The sequence below is a fragment of the Arabidopsis lyrata genome, assembly GCF_000004255.2.
Source record: "Arabidopsis lyrata subsp. lyrata unplaced genomic scaffold ARALYscaffold_3, whole genome shotgun sequence".
In the NCBI taxonomy this organism is placed as follows: Eukaryota; Viridiplantae; Streptophyta; class Magnoliopsida; order Brassicales; family Brassicaceae; genus Arabidopsis; species Arabidopsis lyrata.
The window spans coordinates 23128591-23151293 of record NW_003302553.1 but is presented as its reverse complement, the minus strand read 5'-3'; the positions used below and the strand labels follow the sequence as shown (position 1 = coordinate 23151293).

The window sequence follows — 22703 nt, the reverse complement described above, 5'->3', positions numbered from 1 at the left end:
CAACTTCCTGTTTAGTGGTGGTGTCTTAAGTTTTATGTTACTGGGCCGCCAGCATGGAGAAGAAGTTACTGAGTAAAAGACAAGTTTATGTTATGATTTATGATCCAGTTGTTGATGTTGACTCTTTAAATGTATAACAAGATATGTCTTGAGTGTTGTGAGAATGTCTTGAGTGTTTGATTGCAAATGCATAACAAAACTTGGTTTAAACTTTATTTCTTGGCCTCTAAGGTATAACAGGGATTCCATCGATAAACGCTATGCGATTTTAATTTCATTCAACAACACCAACTGAGCTTTGTCCGTCCGCATCGATACAATAATATGTCTCAATGTTCCCTTTCTGCTTCAAGTAGCTTGCTTATCAATATCTGGCTCGAGTCCAATAACTGCAGGAAAGTTTCATCGAGCAAATAAAATGACACCAAGTGTATTCTCCAAGTTAAGAAACGGCAGCGTTAATTTTTGTGGGTGGTGACTAAAGAAGAGCCAATAGCTGGCGGCCCACTTGGACTTTAAGTCAGCCCATTTTTGTTTGTCTAACCAAAAATGGTAGCTAGGTCTCTTTTGTAAGATTGCATACCGTTTCTTCTCTTAGGTCTTTTTTAACATATAGAGTTCTTCTTTTGATCGGTCATCATGATTATATTGTCGAGATTGCTTGCAAAGTCAGTGGCGAGGTTTCATTGCGTGTCGAAGCGATGGGCATCAACGTTAGATAGTCCAAATTTCAAGGAGTTGTTCCTGACCAAGTCCTCGGCTAAGCCGCTTCTCTTATTCGCCATCGAAGAAGAAGGTATTTGGAGTTTCTTCTCGTCGCCTCAGCTTGAGAATCCATATGAGAAATCCTCGTCGACTCTTGTAGCAGCCGCATCATTTCATGTGAAGTTCTCACCAGACAATTTACGGATCAATCATTATTATAACCTAAGATATTTTTCAATTGGCTACGCCTCTGGCTTGATCTATATCTATGGTGATCGACACCAGGCTAGACCTCTGATATGTAACCCCAACACAGGACGGTATGCAATCTTACCTTATAGGTATACCTACAGAAAGGCGTATAGCTTTTTCGGGTTTGAACCGATTGACAAGCAATACAAGGTATTGTCCATGGCTTATCCATGTGGTCCTGGTCATGATAAAGTTCTTACATTTGGAGCTGGAGATATGACGTGGAGAAGGATAAAATGTTCCTTGAGGCATGATGCTTATAGTGAAGGGGTATGCATCAATGGGGTTTTGTATTACTTAGGTGACACGTCGGATTGTTATAATGATGGTCATGATGTAACGTCTCGTTATGTGATAGTTTGCTTTGATCTTAGGTCTGAAAAGTTCACCTTTATTGGCGTAGAAAGGTCTTGTGGATTGATAAACTATAAGGGTAAATTAGCTGTGATTTTTTGGGAGGATTATGACGACTTTTATTCGGAGGATGGCGACGCCGAGTTGCGTGTGTGGGTTTTAGAGGACGTTGAGAAACATGAATGGTCGAAATATGCCTACACTTGGACCGATGGTAAATTCTTCCGTCGTCAGGTTTCCATGGTTGGAGTGACCACTTCGGGTGATATAGTGTTTTCGATGTGCAAGTATACATTTGAAGAACCGTTTTATGTTTTTTACTTGAATCCCGAAAGGAAGACTCTCCAACGTGTTGAAATCCAAGGTTTTGGTGAAGTGTTTAAGGAAACTTGTAGCGTTTGCACCTTTGTAAACCACGTACAGAATAGTAATGTTAACCATTTAAAGCTACTCCAGTCAGAGCATCCTCCATTGGTGGAGCCAGAATATTATGGACAATCAGAGTCAGATTCAGAATGAGACTGAGAAGGGACAAGGAGAAGAAGATAGAGACGATCATTGGACTTAGGTGAAAGCAATGGGCATGTCATTTTGTGCTCTTAAGTCTTACCTATGAGTTTTTTTTTTTCTTTTTTCGGTTAACCTTATCTATATTTACTGTCTTTTTCCTCTCTTGAACGAGCTTTATACATGTATCCTTCATTTTGTTTGGTCTCAAGAACATGGTTTTGTAGTTTCTCTTAGTTCTCTGTCTTAATCTGAGTATCTATGCTTTAATTTTCAACATTGTTTCTTCTGAATGAGATCTGTCCTCTGTTCTGTTTCGACATCTTGTTGTGTTTGTCGTTTGTGTGTGATGGGACTAATTTATTTCATAATGACACTTTGGACTCAAATACTTAAAATATGATTTGTGCAAAAATGTTCACTGATTTTTGACTGTGTTTGAAGAAAACATTCCTTCAGTTCTACCAATTCCTGTTGATGCAGCCATGTTTCTCATCCCTTGTAAGCAAAAGACATCTCCAAAGCATCCCCATTTCCTTCAGAACCTTACAAGGAAGGTGTGAGCTTGTCCGAAGAAATGCCACTGAGAAAGATCTAACGGATTCTAGAAATATCAGAACTTATCCGCAGTAACTCCGATTTGATGGTGGCCTTTAGGTTAAATGAAAGAAAAACGTGTTGGGGATACTTGCAACTTCACACTCATCATCAAACCAAACGAGCTGCTTCGTCGTTGTCTTTAAATCCTAAGAGGAGACTCACTGATGATGGTGTATGTGAGGGATGTCTTGGGGAAGAAGCTACTGAGTAACTTTGTGTTTATTGCTGTTGTCTTAAGTTTTATGTTATGAATTTAGCTCTGTTTTATTTGGTATTGAACTATTTCATTTCTTGGTCCAGTACTCTGTTGTTTTGATTTTCAACGCCAATTAATGTTCTGGTCTTGGACTGGAAACCAAAGTTTTGCTCTGACTAATTCACAAAGTCCATGAAATATACTCATCTCTCAGTTGATTCATGCAAATTTTATAATTTAGTCCACAAATATTGTCCCAACTGACTTTGTTTCTGCTTCAAGTTTTCCGTTCAATCGATTCAAACTCTGTGAAAGGTTTCTCAAAGGATCCAAATTATGCCACAAGCAAGGTGAGTTGAAACATCAAATAAAAGTGGAGCTGTCATTATGGTGTGTTGGACAGAACATACACTGATACATTGGATCCTCCTACGACTGGAATGCTAGCTCACAAGGACATAGGTTTGTTCTATGTCTTTGTTTTTATTCAAATGAGCTTAATTATGATTATAAAAACTCAAGATTAGGATAATTTTCTCAAAAATGCGTGTATTATATCTAAAAATATCTTTGTTTAGATACAAGAAGCATTAGTTTTGTAACACAAGTATTTGATATTTTTCTTCTAATTGAGTGTTAGCCTCGGTCATTTCTTTAAGGTCTAAAGTTGCCATGTAATTAATAAAGTCACACGTTTCCTTCTTCAATGCCAAGACTCAAGAAGATCCAATAGCTGGTGGCCCACTTGGACGTTAAGTTAGCCCAATTTTATTTGTCTTTAGTAATAAATAGCTACGTTTCTCTTAGGTCTTTTGTTAATTGGTTTCTCTAGGTCTTACTTAATATACAAGTTTTAACATATCTCTTTCTTCGTTTGATCTGCAATCATGAATTCAAGTTCCATAACGAATGATCTCATCCTGGAGATATTGTCGAGATTGCCTTTAAAGTCAGTCGCGAGGTTTCGTTGCGTGTCGAAGCGATGGGCATCAAATCTTGGTAGTCCATATTTCAAGGAGTTGTTCCTGACCAGGTCCTTGGCTAAGCCACGCCTCTTATTTGCCATCGCAGAAAAAAGCAACAAAGAAGAAGAAGAAGAAGATTGTGTGTGGAGCTTCTTCACGTCGCCTCAGCTTGAGAATTCATATGAGAAATCCTCGTCGACTCTTGTAGCTGCCGCTGAATTTTATGTGAGATTCTCTCCAGACAATCTATGGATCAGTCATTTTTATGACCTAAAATATTTTTCAATTGGCTACGCCGCTGGCTTGCTCTATTTATATGGTAATAGATACCAGGCTAGACCTGTGATATGTAACCCCATCACAGGACGGTATGCGATCTGACCTAATCGGTATACTTACAGAAAGGCGTATAGCTTTTTCGGGTTTGACCCGATTGACAAGTAATACAAGGTATTGTCCATGGTTTATCCATCTGGTCCTGGTGATAGTAAAATTCTTACATTTGGAGATGGAGATTTGAGGTGGAGAGAGATAAAATGTCCCGTACGATATGATCGACATGATATTATGAGTGAAGGGATATGCATCAATGGAGTTTTGTATTACTTAGGCAGCCCGAATGATGAAATATCTGATTATGTGATAGTTTGCTTTGATGTTAGGTCTGAGAAATTCACCTTTATTGACGTAGAAAGGTTTTGTCGATTGATCAACTATAAGGGAAAATTAGCTGTGATTTATTGGGAGGATGATGTCGACATTTATGAGCTTTATTATCAGGAGGGTATAGATGTCGACAAATATGTGGAGGAGAATCTAGAAGCTGATGCCATTAATGAGTTGCGTTTGTGGATTCTAGAGGATGTTGAGAAACAAGAATGGTCGAAATATGCCTATACTTGGACCGATGATAAATTCTTCCGTCGTCTCGTTTCCATTGGTGGAGTGACTGCCTCGGGTGAGGTAGTGTTTTCGATGCGCAAGTATACAACAAAACAACCGTTTTATGTTTTTTACTTCAATCTCGAAAGGAACACTCTCCAACGTGTTGAAATCAAAGGTTTTGGTGAAGCGTTTAAGGAAAATTGTAGAGTTTGCACCTTTGTAAACCACGCAGAGGATCTTAATGTTAACGATTTAAAACAACTCAAGTCAGTCCATCCTCCATTGGTGGATAAATAAGATTCAGAATCAGACTAGAAGGGACAAGGAGATGAAGGATAAAGACGATCATTGGAGTTAGGTGAAAGCAATGGGCATGTCATTTTGTGCTCTTACCTATGCGTTTTTTTTTTAAATCAACATTATCTATTGTACTGTTTTTTTTTCTCTCTTGAACGAGCTTTATACATCTATCCTTCATTTTGTTTGGTCTCAAGAACAAGGTTTTGCAGTTTCTCTTAGTTCTATGTCTGAATCTGAGTATCTATGCTTTAATTTTCAACATTGTTTCTTCTGGATGATATCTATCCCCTGTTCTGTTTCAACATCTTGTTGTATTTGTCGTTTTTGTGTGAGGGGACTAATTTATTTCATGATGACACTTTGGACTCCAATACTTAAATGGGATCTGTATTTGTAAAAATGTTCACCTTCAATTCTACCATCATGCAATTTCTTGTTAGCTTAGTTTTGAAAGGTTGAAACTTTTGGTTCTCTGTAACAATGGGTCTTGTAAGCTGTCTTTGAAAGATGGAACATTCTCGTTAACAGTCTATATGGGTCTTAGGCTTTGTTGCTTCTCTAAGTTTTTTGTTTGAACTTGAGGATCTATGCTTTTAGATGAGATCTGTCCCCTGTTCTTCTTCAACATCTTGTTGATTTTGTCAATTGTGTCTAATATATGATAGACATGGAGTCTACTATTCAGGCTTTTGTTAACACAGTTATTTTAATAACATAAAAACAGGTAGGTGATGACTTGGACGGACACAATTGTATAGCAACATAACAATTATGATATCAGATGATAACCCCAAAAATACGAATGGGTTTCTTATAAACGTCATCCTAAGAAAAGATTGGTGATATCAAATCAGACATGTCAAACGTGAGCTTTCTTGAGTTGCAGTACAAGCTCTCCAAGAACAAGATGTTGAGGAAGCCTTCAAGGATTGAGAGCTGTTGATGCAGATAGTGATGGATTGGTTAATATGGAAGAGTTCATGAGAATGTTGTCTTCGAACAGTGGCTGAACAGATCTCTCTCTGTTATTGTAATCTCTCAACGGGCTTGACAACCTGTTTCTTCCAAAGGTTAGCTCATGAATCTCGCTCTGTGAGTTTGAATGCTCATGTGGTTTGCAGTTTTGTTTCAGTTAATTGGATATGTGATATGGGAGCTATGGAGAAAGAAGTGCTATGATGAGTCCGAGACAGTTAATTGGATAACCAAATGTCACAAGCTCGTTGAAAAAGAATGGTGGATGCGCAATCTCGTGACTTGTATTTGTAGACAATCTTTTTGGTAAGAATTTTATAGCCTTGTTTCTCCACTTTCCTTGATAAATATTAGATATACAAACATTCTTAACAGGTTACTAGTTTTTAGTATTCTTGTGCCACCGTATCATTCAACAAACTTGTGTGAATCAACGAAAGAAGAAACGATCCATTACGACAGATCCTCAAAAGAATATTTATACTAATGGTAAAAAAGTAGCAAACCCAAAAAATTTTTTTAGAGAAATGACAATAAGCACTTTTAAAGACCAAAAGCGAAAGGGGAAAGATCCCTTGAGAACCTGAGCCAAAACATTTATAAATTCTCATGTCTTTATCTAGCAAGAACACTTGAGTTTAGCCGTTGGCAACAAGTGCGTGAATCGCATCGCTGACAGATGGATCCTCTGCTCTAACAGCCAGTTTCATTACAATTTCCTTTGAGCTGTCCATTCCAAACTGTGCCTTCACCAACACTTTAACGTTCCCTATGTACAAACCTGATAATAAACATGTGTGTGACCTTGCGTTGCTCGCAACCGTCTCTGTACCCTGAGCCCAAAACCCCAAAAACAATGACTTGAGAACAACAATACGAGAGCTTTCAGTGATGCTAACGAAACAGTATTTAAGTTAGGGAGAAGCACGCCTAACCTCACAAGACTGCATGCCAAGAAGATCAGTTACCGCTTTTACAGCTTCCCCTAAGCTGTCTCTTGGACCAAGACCATACTCATCTACAAGCTCGTTTCCCTCGTCCATGTTTTCCCATGCATTACGGAAATTGGAGACACCGACGTTCACCATATAGTCAGCAGCGACAACCTCAAGGTCCTCGAGCTGGTACTCATCTTCCACACCATCATCCAATGGTTCACCTGTGCTTAGCTCAACCTGCTCATACCCATGTGAAGAACCGTGATGATGTGATTACTTAGTCAGTTAACTAAAACTGGATTAAAGAGAAAGCTTATCAAGCATGTATGTACGTACCTCCTTAACAATGAAAGTCAATGTGTTTGAGAACTTTCCAACAGCAGGTACTCCTTCTGGCTTCTCAAACGCCACATAGGCCTGACCAGGGGAATCGTAAGGGAGTGAGTTTAGTGGTTTAGAAGATAATTCACTGAACTCCTCGGCTTCTGAAGCATCTACAATGACATTGACCTACAAAACAAGGAAGTGGATGGAACTCATCAACAAACAATGGCTTTTCTGTGGCATCCAATGGATCAATCATGTGGTATATCATCAAGCTCATTACCCTCTCCAACAGTTGCTCTGGTACTGTGTTTGTGCAGTTATACTGAAACACAACGTGACTCTCGAAAATATGCTTTACAACATTGACTGAGTATTCTGTTTCTGCTTCAGTTAGCTCCACAGGTGAAGATGACTGAGAATGAAACACGTTTGACCAATTACGATGAGAGAATAAGAGTAAACTAAAGAGAGAAGAGATGTGCAGAAAACTTCTATACAAACCTTGAAAAGTTTGCCAAAGGTAGCAAACTCTGGAATGGATGATAGAACTCTTTCATAAGCATCAAAACCAGAAACAGGTGCAGGTGGCGGAGCACCGAGACCAGTGGGCTTTTTACCCTTGGCTTTCTTCTCTGCAAGCGGCTGCGATTTGACTTCCTTAGGCACAGAGTCAACATCAAAAGCTTCTTCAGAGGGCTCCTACAGAATGAAAGATATATAAGATAACTGAGGTCCCAAAGAGTATATACAGAGTAGAAAACTAGGACATGGGAAGCTCACATAGTTTTTCAGACTTGTCTCCAAGTTGACAAGAGGGGCCTCCAGGGAACCAAATAGAAACTCTATGCTATCTTTTTCAGTGTCAACAAGGCCATCATTACCAAGTATACTCAAAAAGAGTGTTGCTCTATCACGAACCTGAAGATAAAAGAGAGGGTGAAACTCAAATTAAAGATCATTAAACAGCAGTTTGCGTCTCTACTCCGAAAAATGTTTTACCAGTGCAGAAACATGCATGCGTAAAGAGAAAATGCATGCGTACTGATGCAACCGGTACACAAGGAGACATACAGATATCCACATATTTACTACTGTAACCAATGACTAGAAGGCAGCTTTTCAATAGGACTAGGCACAAACCTCATCATCACTGTCATAGATGCAGCGCTTCAACAAGACAGTAATCCGGGGCTGCAAGACATTATTGATATTTATCTTTGTCATCAACCGATGATGATAATAATAAAAAAAAAATTAATATTGCCTAATAAAATAACTACTGTACCTTCAACGCTTCAACCATAAAGCCAAACTTTGCAAGTGTGCAAACAGCAGCAGCTCGAACAGTTGCATTCTCCAAATGCACACGGTTATATATGTAACGGATATACTTGCTAGGATCTGAAGTGTTCGGCCCTTCAATTCCCAGGAAATGAAGTATCTAGGCAAGAAAGAAAAACAGTTAGATAACAAAGAAAACATAAACGACTCCAATTACAATCCCAGGTTAAAGATGAAGAAAAAAGATCACCTGTGTTGAAAGATATGTGAATTCACAATCTTCAATGAACTCACAAAGATGGAGCAATCCATTTTCCTTTGCATCTGGAATATCTCTGATAATGGTTACAATAGAATCTACAATTGCCCTTTTAAATTCAAAACCACCTTCTTCTCTAAGAATGTTGCTTAAGAAGTTCATCCTACAAATGAAAAGGGTGAGGCAGGGTTACCATATGCTACAGTGATCAGTGATGCAATAAAAATGAAGACATCTTGAAGTTGTCGGAAAGAGGAGCAATTCTACAGCTAAACCTACCAATAGCAACCTAAAATTTCACTTACAGTGATCTATACTTCAATGGAAATTTCAAACACAGTGATCTTATGGCTTCCACGACCACAATTTTGAACTCATCAGCGATATCTGACATGAAATTAGTTATCTGCTTCATCAACCGTTCCACACTAGATTCATTCCCTGTTTTCAGGAGTGTGGTGATAGCAAGTGTAGCAATACTTCTATTCTGATCAGAAATTAAACTCTCCATATCAATGTTGCAGTTGGTGACAGCCATGGGATGAGTCATTGCAACCTGTGTAGTTCAGGCTTCCATTTAGTATACAGTGTAGAAAGAGAAGAGCTTTTGATGCGTATCACTTATGCGGTATCTCGTTATTTTCAATAAAAGACAATGATGAACCTATCTAGGATTCAATGTATTTCATGAAATAAAGAGAATAGTTTGTATTGAGATGTTCCCAAGAAAACAAAGAAAAGCATTGTTCACCTTGTTCAAAGTCCGGACAGCAGCAAATCTCAGCACCGGTTTAGGGGAACTCAGGAAGAGCTGAAGCACCGTAATTGCTGGAGTCAATTCTCGGCTTGTCACATTATCAAGCTCAGTTATAGCTCTGGCAGCCTCAAGGATCACCATTTCTGCCTTATGGCGCAGACAACTCTCCAGGAAATCATAGAACGGACGTTCCCCAGACTGGCCATGGTTGGACATGTCTCGGATTATCTGGATAGTAGGAACTAAAGTTGGATCACATAAAGAACTTCACCCACATATCATATGATCATGAATCATAGCGGACAAACCTGACTGGTGTAACGTATCAAGAGGCACTGGGCCAAAGGAGAGCGGACAGCTCCCCTGGTCAAGGTACCAACCAACTTGCTGACAGCCAAACGGTCGTTTTGGCGTATCTGGATATGATAAGCAATAGCTTTAACATTCATTAGATCAAATCTCATTACCTTCTAGAGCACACATCTAGTTGGAAAAACATCTACGTCAATGTAACAACAGCTACGCAAATATGATTCACAAGACCCTACAGCAGAATCACATGATATGTAGAACTTGGACCTAATAGTTATTTATTTATGCAAGTTTAACAGAATCAGAGAGGGTGCTTTCAACTACAGATTAAACCATAGCGGTAATAAAGCAGCTCAGGATTTTGACTCTACATATGTGATATGATCTCATGAAAGAATGGCAGAAATATGAAGCATACATATTGATGTGTCCACATAAACACGTGAAAGATTTGCAGCAATGACCATATTATATCTCAGTATACAAAGCAACTACAGAAGCATATTGTTTGTTTCTAATGAATACATGTAGTAGTACACTCGAAAATCTTTCGCATAAAAGCTGCTACTTGTCAATGAATGTTTAACTAAGTCCCAAAGACGAAACAATTTACTTTCTGGTGCTACAAGATCAAGTAACATACCTGATGAAGCAAAGCCAAGGCATGAAACTGAACAAGGGCTGCTCTGGACTGGACAGCTTCTTGAACCTCGTTGCTCCATCTTTTAACAATTTCTGGGTTTGTCTGGAAACAAAAATGCAAGTGTATCAGTCTAACCACACACTAAGAAACAGCTTAATACATTTGGTGCATAAAGCATACCTTTAGCATGTGAAGTCCACTGACTAAAGCTGCACTTGAAACAACAGGATTCTTATCCACAATAGCTTGTTTCAAGTACCGCTCAATTTGTGTAAGGAGGGTTCCGTCTATTATTCGGCACAGGACACGGATAGCATTTGCACGATACATATCAATCTTGCTATTCATGTCTTTCATCAAGGAGCTTGTTACAATAATAACCTACATAGACAGACAAACAGCTTATCTGTAATTATAAGTGAAACTAAGTGTAGAATTCCGCTTCTAAGCCAAATAGGGACCGCGAACCTCATCCGCTGATGGAGATAATTCCTTTATGATCAAGTACACCATTCTCCTCAATCCAGTATCTTTTGACTGGAAAAGCTTTGTAACGGAAAAGAAAACTTCTGTTGCTTCAACCTGCACATAATGCAAAAACAAATCGCTATTACATGATCCATAAGCATATAAAAAACTGGAATTTGTATAATAAAACTAACCTTTGTGAATGACTCTCCTTGGTTAAGCAAATATAGAAGTTTCGTGATGACCTGGGAACACCTTCTAGGATCAAGCTGAGGATCATTGAAGACTCTAGCTTCCTGAAGCACTGCTCCTTTCTCAATTCCCACGAATGGAGAATACTCCACTGATCCACAAAACATTAGCAACCCAAAATAAGCAACCAAAAAGACCGGATCCAGAATCGCAGCAATACTATTGTATAATAATCACTACATGACACATTCTCCATCATCGATTTCGTAAAACTTAAGAACACTATAATCAGTCCATCATCAGAAATTGAAGGTTATAGATCTACACATCAATTACACTTGTAGACAATTTCTAAACCTCATAGATCTAGAAGCTAACGAACTGATCTGAGCATTGCGATACCAGATATAATGGAACGAAACGAAGAGAGAAAACGGAAAACGGAAGAAGACATACGCTCATCATCGTGATCGTCGTCTTTCTTCACGAGTGGTTGCGCCATCGCTGATCTTTCCTTCAAAGGTGTTGTTACACAGATCTCTCCGTTTCGAATGAGAATCTCAGAACTCGGAAGCTGGGATCGAGAGAGCAATGACGAAGAATTAGGATTTAGAAGATGGGAAAGAGCTGCAATCCGCTACATCAGTACCAGATTAAGTACTAAATGCCGGATCTCGCCACGTCACATCTGTGGTATTTAACGGTTCTCAAATGTTTTTTTTTTCTTTTTTTCTTTTTTTTCTGTTTCAGGGTTGGCTTTGATTACTGTTTTATTTTTTAAATATTTATCCAATAATGTATTTATAAAAATAAGATATATTTTTTCCTGTTATTTTTACATCTATTAACTATTATGGTATCAAGTATCATTTTTCCGCGAAAATAGTTTTATTATTTTGTGTTACCAACAATTATTTATTTGTAAATAAAAAAACAGTAAAATATTAGTGCAAATATACGTATTATAAAAACAAATTCATTACAAAAGCATCTTGTAATATTTACGCAAGAATTGAGAATGAAAAAAAATATTCATAGATATCTTAAGACAGTAATATCTAACAAAAAAAAAAAACTAACTTATCAAAGTATATATATATATATAACAAAATCTATTAAATGTTTAATGTGGATAATATTGAAAATTGTACAAAACCTAATCGAATAATAATTAAACGTCTATCTCGTTAGCAAACAAGCCTATATATAACCCTATACATAACTTTTCAAGTCTTGTTCATCTAAAAAAAACCCTTATCTCACATCTCTTGTTACACCTTAGAGCTCTCTTCATATATCCCTTTACGCCCTCATGAGTGGCGACGAAGATAGCGTTACTGAGAATCATCTCGATACCAATCTGTACTTAGGGTTTCCTCAACAACAGAATCCCGTAAATGAACAAAACGGGTCGGTTCCTCAAGAACAAGCTCCTGTGGAGGACCAAGGCCAGGGTCAAGGGCAGTTCATGCAACTCTTGTTATCAGATTCTCCACAAAATATCCAACCCTCTCCTTCTCAACCACATCAGATGACACTTTTGGAAGACTTCACGGCCAACGGCACAAACACTTTGATTGTTCCCACGCAATCTGCACCTCCACTAAGCGACTCAGCAGTGGCGGCCCCATGGCGTGATCAACCTTCAGAACAACTCCCTCACCCTCCTGAAGTGAACCAGGTTGCAACCGTGGCCTCGGAAACTCGCCGCAGAGGTCGTCCACCAGGAGGACAAGCACGTCGTATTTCAACAAGAGCGGCAGCTGCGGTTGATAGCAACGTGGATAACAGGGAGATGTCGGAGATCATACCACCGTATCCATGGGCCACCAAAAAGCCAGGCGAAATCCAGTCCATCAGAGACTTGTCTTCCAAGAATGTAAACGTGATCTCTGGACTAGTCCACTGCAAAACTTGCGATAAGACTTACAAGTTGGACTATAATCTGATGGAGAAATTTTCGGAATTGTATGAATACATTAAGGTGAACAAGGAGGTGATGCGTCAACGAGCCCCGGCTATATGGTCAACCCCGAAACTGATTCCGTGCGGCACATGCAAGAGTGAGATGAAGCCTGTGATGTCCGCAAGGAAGGAAGAAATTAACTGGTTGTTTCTTCTGTTAGGGCAGATGTTGGGATGTTGTACTTTGGACCAACTCAAGTTCTTTTGTCAGTTGAACAGTAAACATCGAACCGGTTCTAAGGATCGTGTTCTCTACATAACTTATCTTGGTCTATGCAAACAGCTCGACCCCGAAGGACCATTTAGCCTGTGACTTGTAATGGAATCTGGTCGTACTGATTAACGTATCTTTAGGGTTTGCTTTTGGTTTTCATCATTGTCTTTCTTTTTGTTCTTTTTTTGGATCGTGTCTTCTCTTTAGGGTTTTTAGGAATCTTTTATTTGTTTTTTTTTTTTTTTTGATAATTTGTGCTTTTGTGGTATTATCTTTTGTAATGATTATCCCAGGAATCATTTGGAAGAATATTTTTTAAAATCTATATAAACAATAATCATAGAAAAATAAAATAAAAACAAAAATGAACCAGAAAAAGGTCATGAATAAACAATTTGTAGATTCTCAATTTGTTTTTTTTTTTTAAGTCAAGAACATTGTATATGAAATTAAAAATTAAGGAAAAAATAAAATTCGATAATGCAACTTAACAAATGGCTTTATTATGTGGAGAATTTGCATTTTAACAAGATCTGATCGTAGGAAAACGTCGTAAATAACGTATCTTTAGGATTTGTTTTTGGTTTTCATCGCTGTCTTCTTTTTTTTGGTTCGTGTGTTCTCTTTAATTGTTAGAGATGACAATTGTTTTATTTTTTGTTATTATCTTTTGCAATGACCCAGTAATCATTTTGAAGATATTTTTTTAAAAAAAATCTATAAAAAATAATCATAGAAAAATAAAATGAAAACAAAAATGAAGAAAAAGGTCATGAATAAACATTTTGTAGATTCTTAATTTGGTTCCTTAAGTCAAGAACATATATTTGTCTTTTTCGTTATTTTAATTCTTACTCTCTCTCTTTCAATTTATTTGTACTTTAACCAAAAAAAAAATTATTGCAAAAGAAGTGTTGTTTTCATTTTCTATGCAAACAATTAAATGAATTTAATAGTTTTTGACCAATTATTATTTACAGCATATTTTTTTTGGTTGAATTAGTTGTACTTAATAATGTTTTTATGTAAAATATTTAAATTACATGAGATTTTAATGATTTCTTAAACTGTGTTCAAAAACTTTAAAATACAAGTAAATGACTCATCAATTTGACTCTACATACAATAGATGATAACCCTTCAGCAAGTCCGACCCAAATAGGATGAGCAAAGGGGTTCGACGTTTGGCGAGTCTCCAGGAACCAACCCTCAAGCCACGCTTAAGATGATGGAAAGGTAAATAAAAACCAATGCCAACATAATGAATCATACAAAAGTCTCCTTTAAATAAACATAGAATTATCAATCTATGCAGATACATGGGAGTCAAGATTCTTCGAAAGAGACTTGGAAACAAGGTTGGTGTTTAGTTTGCAGATTAAGATTTTTATCGTAGATAAAATATGTAGCAGATAACTCTATTGTGGAATTGTGTTGGAGAATATCTCCATGTGTCTCTTCATCTGGCTTTTTTGATATTTGATTCGTTGAAGTATACAATCATATTGTCTAATGAACTGTGTCGCCCAATTTTGGGCAATCAGCGTTGTTGCTAGCGTGAAATGTTAATCATGATTTTTTTTGGAATGCTATCTCCCAATGTTTTGTTACCTTTGCACAATTCTGAGAAGATACAAGAAATATGAGAAATTGCCATTCACTATATCAAAGATGATAAGTAAAAAACTCGAAGACCTAAACCTGAACAGGGGGTTTTTGGTGCTCAAACTTCATAGAACATATAAGACTAAAAATCTAAAAAGGACTTAAAACTCTTAATTGATAGACAATGACGACATGAGTATCTGCCTCAAGAGACAACCATACCTTATATCTTCATCTTTATCTTCTTAGCTTCTTCATCTTTATGGATCTGATCGGCTTTGGTGGAAACTTCGGCGGTGAAATTCGCCATTTCGTCGGAGACATTGAGCGAACCGGCTTTCTTAAAAGCTTCAAGAGCAAACTCTATCAAAAAAATCTTTAACACAACACAAAGTTAATAGATCCAGAGATATGTCATGTTAAATCAAAGAGACAAACGATTTGGAAGTAACATAGTGTGAGGTCATGTTTACCAGAGATGCATTAGGTTGCGGTATCGCTTACGCTTGCGTCTCGCGGTGATTACATTTCGGATTTTGCTGTCGATGATTTCAAAGATAGTGGTAGCTGGGATTGGCTTTTTAGCTTCTAATCTTTACCAAATTTTGTTGCACGTACGGTACACTAAATTAGTGACTAAATTGATGGTTATAATGTTGGTCATATAACTTATGTTAGTTGGGTGTATGTCATTTTGTAAAACCAACTCTTGATGAGGGTATTTGACATTAATTTAGTTGTTATGTATAGTCATGTAACTTAATGCTTTGTGAGCTACCAAACATTATTCAAAAAAAAATAAAAAAATGTTGACCGGACGGTACACCAAAATAGTGACCAGAATGATGGTTCTGGTGTTGATTAGAGATGGCAAGTGCAATTCTTTATTAACCTATATTTTTTAGTGATCGATTAGAGATGGCAAGTGAAATTCTTTATTAATTTTCTTATTGGTCACACTCGCCCGATGAAGACTCGGTTCGGGAGTCTTTTGATATCAACGTTCCATTAACCAAATAATGAAATGGAAGCAAGTTTTCTTTCACTCTCATTGTTCATCAACGACTTGTTTCCCTTTGGTCATAACATTGTTCTTTTTGTTTGCGGTGTAGCTCCCAAAGAGACTCTCCATTTCTTCTAAAGGCACACCACGTGTCTCCGGGAGGAAAGTGAAGAAGAAGACCCACGCGGCAGCCGCTACTCCGGCGAAGAGAAGGAAGGCACCACCGATGGTGAGACCCTTAGAAAGAGATAGGAATGTCATTCCTATAATACCACTCATTAGTCTATTCAACATCACTCCCAAACTTGCTCCTTGAGCTCTTAGCCTCACGGGGAATATCTCTGAGCAGTAGACCCACGTCACTGGGCCTGCACCTATTGAGAATGTTGCCACAAAAGTCATCACTGTCGTAACGGCGAGCCCTATAGCCCACTTGAGTGTTTGCCCGGGGTTCCTGTCGATCACCGTGAGACTAGTTCCAAGCAAGGTCAAGGAAATAAACATTCCGCCCATACTCGTAAGCAACAAGGCACGACGTCCAAACCGGTCCACCACACAAGTTCCTACCACGATGAAGAGAGTCTTGACAACTCCGACAGCGACTGTAGCTAAGAGCTGGTCATTCTTGGACTTCAGTCCAGCCCTTGAGAAGATGGTCGGAGAGTAAAGCACAACCGCATCAATTCCGGAGGCTTGTTGGGCGAAGTGGATGCCAAGGCATGCTATAAGAATGTGTCGGACGGACGGGGTTGGTCGGACGAGAAGGTCCTTCCACACGCCTTTTCCAGCGCTCTTCTTGTTGGGAACGACTATAACATCGTCGGTCATATCATCGGGGATTCCGGCCGCGCGTTTGATGTCATTGAGCCTTGAGATGGCTTCTTCTTTGGTGTTTGAGGTTTTGTCAAGGACTTTAAAAGCGTCCCCGAGACGACCCTGGATGACGAGCCACCGTGGAGACTCAGGCATTGCCAAAACTCCAATGGCTAGAAACACTGAGGGCACCGCTCCAATCCCTAACATGAACCTCCATCCGAGGTGCTCTGGAAGCTTGGCGAAGAAGTAATTGGATACGTATCCCAATAGTATACCAATGTTGATAAATATCTGCATATAAAAATCATATCACATTAATATCAACCTTCGTTTTCGTTTTCATTTCATATATACTAATTAATTTGGATCTATTGAACCTCAGGGAAAGAGCTAAGGAAACCACGAGAGGAGGCAGGAGCGACTTCAGCGGTGTAAACAGGCGCAATCATCATAGCATAACCGACACCGATACCGGCTACAAAACGGCCAACCATAATGAAAGGATAGTTTGTGGCAAAACCCATGAGAAGGGCACCGCAAAAGAAGAAGGCTCCTGCCAACACTATGGTATATCGTCTTCCGATCCAATCAGAAGTTCTACCAGCCGCGCCTGAACCGATCAGAGAGTAGATGTTTAGAATTCCCATAAGAATCTCAAGTTGTACGTCCGACAGTTTCAAATCGTCTTTTATGAAAATTGCAGCTCCACTCATCACTCCAATATCTGTAACATCCATAAAATGTAAGGATGATTATCTAAACCATAAAACCGAACCAAATCTGAAATTGATCGCTAGTGAATGATTAGAAGACGAACCATAACCAAGGATGATAGAAGTCATGGAGGCTAAGATTGCACAAGCAAAAGCAAATCGACTTCTATTCCCTCTAGGCGGCTCGGAATCCGCAACAACAACACCTCGTTCTTCTCCTGAGGAACTCATTGTGTCCACCGTAACTGTAAAACTTACGGTGAAAACGTAAATAGTAAGGAGAAGAGAGTGTATATAAGAAGATGAACTTTGTTTCTTGTGAGACACGAGACCTATTGAAAGATGAAGAGATTTAAATAGATGAATGATACTCACAACTGAAGCCAACTAGTTACCAACTGTTTAAATAATAAAAAAACATTCAGTTACTTAAAAATCAGTTATAAAGAAACGGTTAAAAAAGTTTCAAGGACAGAAATCGGATTAGAAGATATCAAGAGACGCAGGTTTTTGCTCTCATCTACAAGTTTTGTTCTAAAATTGGCAGTTTACAGTTAGACCAGATCATTTAAGATTTTAAGATTTGTCTCACTTTTGTTTTTGGTTATTTTCTTTTCTAAACTTAGAAACATAAGTAATATGTCATCCACACATTGTCAGATTATTTTAAATCTAAATATAAACATTGCAAGTAAGAATATTGTAGATACATGCAATAAGATCCATTAGCACACTCTCCTGTTACTGATGCTTAATACGTTTCACATAGAACAATCTCTCGTGGAGAGTTCGAACAAGGCTGCCCCACAACAATATAGGATAAATCAGGATGTTTGAATGCACTGGTTGATTCACTGACCAGGGAATAATAACAAGTATTAGTAGTCTCGTTTGAGAACTCGTGTGCGTAATGCAATTTTGTCAAGTCAATCTTGGTGAGGACGGCCAAAACATTTTATAAACAAAGTGTCAAATTTTCTAGGTTTTACATGATGAGCAGTCCCAACAAAATAACCTCACACAAAAAATTTCCACATAGGTTTTTATAGTCCTTTGTGATACCAACTAATGAAGCGAAGGTTAATGTCTGCATAGTTAGTTGTTTAGTCTACGAATGCCCAAACAATCACGCGATCTTGAGATCGTTAAGAACCGTTGTTCTACTAGAAACAAGAGAGAATAGAGTTAAAAGCTCTCACTACAAGAAATATGTTCATCATTAGCGCGGAAAATATGCTATCATACATATAACATAGCGAAATCACAAATGCTATGACATCGGCAGCTATGTTAGGTGTCACCCATACGATAGCGTTTTTTGACATGCTATTGTAGATCGTTCAATTATAGCGGTAATATAGTGCACTAATATACTATATTATAGCAGACGTTTAGTGTTATTTTATATTGTATTATAGCATTTTATATTTGATATATAAATTTAATTTGATTTATATATAAATATTATATTTGAATCCTGTTTTGCAAAATAAATTTAATTAGATTTATAAAATAATTTTATATTTCATAAATAATCAACATACATAACAATATTGTTACATTATCCATTTTTACATAACATCATACCAAGTTTTAAACAAAATAAAGCTAACATCATAAAGAGAAACTTCAATCTCGTCTCCTTTTATGTGTTTTGCCTTGCCGTTAGCATTCCAGTGCACAATACCTCTATAGTCCTTATCTTAAAATCAATGATGCATCAAACGTCAAAAAGATAACAAACTTAGAGAGACATCTTAAAGAAATAAAAGAGAGAATCATACCATATATCACAGTCTCTAATCTCTTTACATGGTTAAAGAGATTCAAACCTGATAGTTGTGATGAAGCTCGTGGTGAAAGAGCCATCATAGAACCTTAACAACTTTTATAACACCTGCAACAAGCCTATCTTCTATTGGTTTCTCTTTTTACTCATGAGCGTTCTGAAAGACCCCAACCCGGACTCCCTAGGCCCGGAGAGGTTCTTCCCGAACGGATCACTAAGTGGTCCGATCCTTAGCCAAATTTTAGGGTTCATTCCTTAAGTCAATCCGTTTCATATTATTCCGCGATTCATTATTTAGAGTCATTATGCAACCTTAGAGTAAAACAAAAGATCGGATACTTTATTAGATAAGTAAAGGATTCGATACAACTTATGAGTTTGCATATAAGCTATTACAAGTCATATACTCGATCCTATTCTACCCGATTCACCACCACCCATCTTCTCGACCATGAGTCTCTCGCGCCTAAGCCATATCCTTCCCACGATCACCATCCTTCCCTGAAACCAACAAGACATAAGTACTCGTCTTTTACTTAGTGGATGCAAGTCCATGCAATGCACTATACGTTCTTATAATCCTTTGGTCTGGAAAACGGATCGGAGAGAGGAAGTAAGCGCATCAGTTCGGCCTAGAACCGGTAGATCCTCGCGGATCCGCCGATTCCTTGCCGAGCCGCCTCCCCGTCTCAACCAAACCGTTACTCCTCACAAAGTATGCACGATATGAATATGCTCATGAATGACTAGGCCGATCAACGAACTAATCAAACAACCCACAATATTCTAACCCTTATACCATCCGCACGTCCGGAGATCGTAATCTCCGAGACATTACCACGGCTTTACACCCACCTTGACTACACGGATTCGATCGATGAATGATCCGTGTTGCCCCTCTCGATCGCCGACAGAACGCTCGGCTCCGCAAACTCTCCTTTTAACCGTATTCCTCTCGGCAAATGCCTTAGAGTTTTCTCTGGATTTTTAGGTGTTTGCGCGTGTCCGTAAAATGAAGGAATCGCCTTCTATTTATAGTGTTTACGGATAAAAACCGTTTTCCCCAAAGGCGCCCGTTCGGTGGAAACGCTTGTTCGCATGTATTCGTTGAAACCGCTCATTCATGCATGTTTGAGTAACCGTTCGTCCGTGTCTGTTCGGCCAACGTACGTAACCGTCAACCCAACCGCCTTACTACCTTCCCACCCGACCAGCTGACCTAGCTAGACTGTCACTCGACCAGCTGACCTTCACTCCGTCCAGCTTAGGTGAGCTACCAATCAGCTGGTCCAGCTAGTCGAGCTGGTTAGCTCGTCACTTCTAGCTCGTTTCAGCTTGTTAAGCACTTCGGAAGCCATTCTATCCGCTTCCCTTAGACTTAGCCCGAGGTTTCCACACTTCCCTCGAACCAAGTCTTCCCCGGCGATCCTATTGAGGATCGCGGGTGTTACAAGTCTCCCCCCCTTGAATGGGATTCGTCCCCGAATCCGACTCAAGTGGATCTTCATCCATCTCCTTAAACCACTTAGGAAAATCGGCCTTCATCTTATTCTCCGTTTCCCAAGTAGATTCTTCGCGGCCACCGCAATCCCACAAAACTTTTATCATGGTTATCCGTTTCCTCCGAGTTCCCTTCTCCATTCGATCCATGATTCGAATTGGTCTTGCTTCCACCGTTAGGTTTTCTTTTAACTCGGAAGGAATATCTTCGACACGCTCCTCGTGTTCGCTTAGACATTTCCGAAGTTGTGATACATGGAAGACCTTGTGGAATGCATCCAACTTTGGTGGTAGTTGGAGTTTGTACGCCACAGCCCCTACCCTTTCGATCACCTTGTATGGACCAACGTACCTTGGACTCAATTTCTTCCTTGTAGTAAATCGCCCTTTTCCCTTATAAGTCACCGCCTTAAGATATACCAAGTCTCCCACTTGGAACTCCAACTCTTTTCGACGCTTATCCGCATAACTTTTTTGTCGGTTTTGGGCTTCCTTTAGTTTTATCTTAAGGAACTTCATCTTTTCGGTGGTTTCATCCACAATCTTCGGACCGAACAGCATACGTTCGCCCACCGGTGTCCAACATAGCGGCGTCCGACATGCTCGGCCGTACAACGCTTCGTAAGGCGACATACCAATACTAGCTTGGTAGCTATTATTGTACGCGAACTCCACCAACCTTAAGTACCTTTCCCAATTCCCACCCCAATCCAAGACGCATGCACGTAACATGTCCTCAAGGGTTTGAATCGTACGCTCGGATTGTCCGTCCGTTTGAGGATGGTAAGCTGTGCTCAAGTTCACCCGCGTCCCCAAGGCTTTTTGGAAAGCCTTCCAGAAATGCGACGTGAAACGTGTATCCCGATCCGACACAATGCTTACCGGAACCCCATGTAACCGGACTATCTCGTCTATGTACTTTGCTGCGATCTCCTCGGCTCCATCCGTTTCTGAAATGGCCATAAAATGCGCGGACTTTGTTAATCTGTCCACCACAACCCAAACCGCATTGTGTTTAGACTTGATCCCTGTAGGTAACCCGGTAACAAAGTCCATTGTTACATAGTCCCACTTCCATTCCGGCATTGGTAGATTTTGCACCAATCCACTCGGAACTTGGTGTTCCGCCTTGACTAGTTGGCACGTCGAACACTTAGCAACCCATGCCGCTACGTCCTTCTTCATCCCAACCCAATGGTAGTATCGTTTCAAGTCTCGGTACATTTTACTCGATCCGGGGTGGATCGAGAACTTCGATTGGTGCGCCTCTTTGAGGATTTCTTCCTTCAACTCCTTATCGTTTGGCACGCATACCCGACCATTCACCACAATCGTACCATTGTTAGACGTTTGGTATTCTGTCTTATTGTTCTTTGCCCAATCGTTTATCTCCTTGTCTTTCTCTTGAGCCAAACAAATTCTACTAAGTAGATCAGCTTGATCGGCCGCACCTAATCCCAATGGCTCATAATCCTTAGACAATGCATTTAAATGCAAAGTTCCCATCATGTTGACCAAAGCCTCTTGGTTTTTCTCCGCTTCTACTTCAAAACGTCTCCTACTTAAGGCATCCGCGACTTGATTTGCTTTCCCCGGGTGATATGCAATATCTAAGTCGTAATCCGCCACGAATTCCATCCACCTTCTTTGCCTTAGATTTAACTCCGGCTGGGTGAATATGTACTTAAGACTCTTGTGGTCGGTGAAGATTTGGACTTTAGCTCCGTAAAGATACGATCGCCAAATCTTCAAGGCAAACACCACCGCCGCCATTTCCAAGTCATGCGTAGGATAATTTCCTTCGTGTTTACGCAATTGCCTTGAAGCATAAGCGATTACACTACCCTTTTGCATCAATACGCATCCTAGTCCCGTGATCGATGCGTCCGTATAGACCATGTAGGGTTCACCTTCTTCCGGTAACACCAATACCGGAGCGCTCGTTAGCATAGCCTTCAATTCCGTGAAACTTTTCTCACATTCCTCCGACCATTGAAACTTTGTATCCTTTCCGGTTAGCCGGGTCATCGGTTGGGACATACTCGCAAAGCCCTTAACGAACCTTCGGTAATATCCCGCCAACCCGAGGAAACTTCTTATCTCAGTGGCATTCTTCGGTCGTGGCCAATCCTTAATAGATTTTATCTTCTCCGGATCGACGGACACTCCTTTATCCGAAACA

At 39.3% G+C, this 22703-nt stretch overlaps 5 protein-coding genes and 1 long non-coding RNA gene across 6 annotated transcripts; 3 read left to right on the top strand and 3 right to left on the bottom strand.

Annotated features, from left to right (window-relative positions):
• Positions 1–384: 384 nt before the first annotated feature.
• LOC9322273 (F-box protein At2g15640) lies at positions 385–2064 on the top strand. Its single transcript, XM_021032935.1, has one exon. The coding sequence runs from the start codon at positions 640–642 to the stop codon at positions 1828–1830; it is 1191 nt and encodes a 396-aa protein (XP_020888594.1). The 5' UTR covers positions 385–639; the 3' UTR covers positions 1831–2064.
• Positions 2065–3166: 1102 nt separating this feature from the next.
• Positions 3167–6253, top strand: LOC9322272 (F-box protein At2g15640). Its single transcript, XM_021031442.1, is given in 1 exon segment — positions 3167–6253. A coding segment is annotated over 1 exon segment (1260 nt). The 5' UTR covers positions 3167–3501; the 3' UTR covers positions 4762–6253.
• On the bottom strand, positions 6193–11522 carry LOC9322271 (coatomer subunit gamma). Its single transcript, XM_002884112.2, has 17 exons — positions 11373–11522; positions 10919–11067; positions 10725–10838; positions 10437–10637; positions 10257–10358; positions 9610–9717; positions 9296–9529; positions 8850–9100; positions 8536–8707; positions 8290–8445; positions 8145–8195; positions 7785–7922; positions 7506–7703; positions 7285–7416; positions 7014–7187; positions 6675–6914; positions 6193–6572 (listed from the first exon to the last, which is right to left on the bottom strand). The coding sequence occupies exons 1-17, from the start codon at positions 11416–11418 to the stop codon at positions 6378–6380; spliced, it is 2661 nt and encodes an 886-aa protein (XP_002884158.1). The 5' UTR covers positions 11419–11522; the 3' UTR covers positions 6193–6377.
• A 503-nt stretch (positions 11523–12025) lies between these two features.
• LOC9320224 lies at positions 12026–13251 on the top strand. Its single transcript, XM_002886158.2, has one exon. The coding sequence runs from the start codon at positions 12229–12231 to the stop codon at positions 13192–13194; it is 966 nt and encodes a 321-aa protein (XP_002886204.1). The 5' UTR covers positions 12026–12228; the 3' UTR covers positions 13195–13251.
• Positions 13252–14716: 1465 nt separating this feature from the next.
• On the bottom strand, positions 14717–15360 carry LOC9320223. Its single transcript, XR_002333539.1, has 2 exons — positions 15174–15360; positions 14717–15076 (listed from the first exon to the last, which is right to left on the bottom strand). It is a non-coding gene; the product is annotated as an uncharacterized LOC9320223 (long non-coding RNA).
• Positions 15361–15631: 271 nt separating this feature from the next.
• On the bottom strand, positions 15632–17634 carry LOC9322270 (putative polyol transporter 2). The gene is made up of 3 exons (XM_002884110.2): positions 17337–17634; positions 16897–17243; positions 15632–16810 (listed from the first exon to the last, which is right to left on the bottom strand). The coding sequence occupies exons 1-3, from the start codon at positions 17461–17463 to the stop codon at positions 15749–15751; spliced, it is 1536 nt and encodes a 511-aa protein (XP_002884156.1). The 5' UTR covers positions 17464–17634; the 3' UTR covers positions 15632–15748.
• Between the last annotated feature and the right edge of the window lie 5069 nt (positions 17635–22703).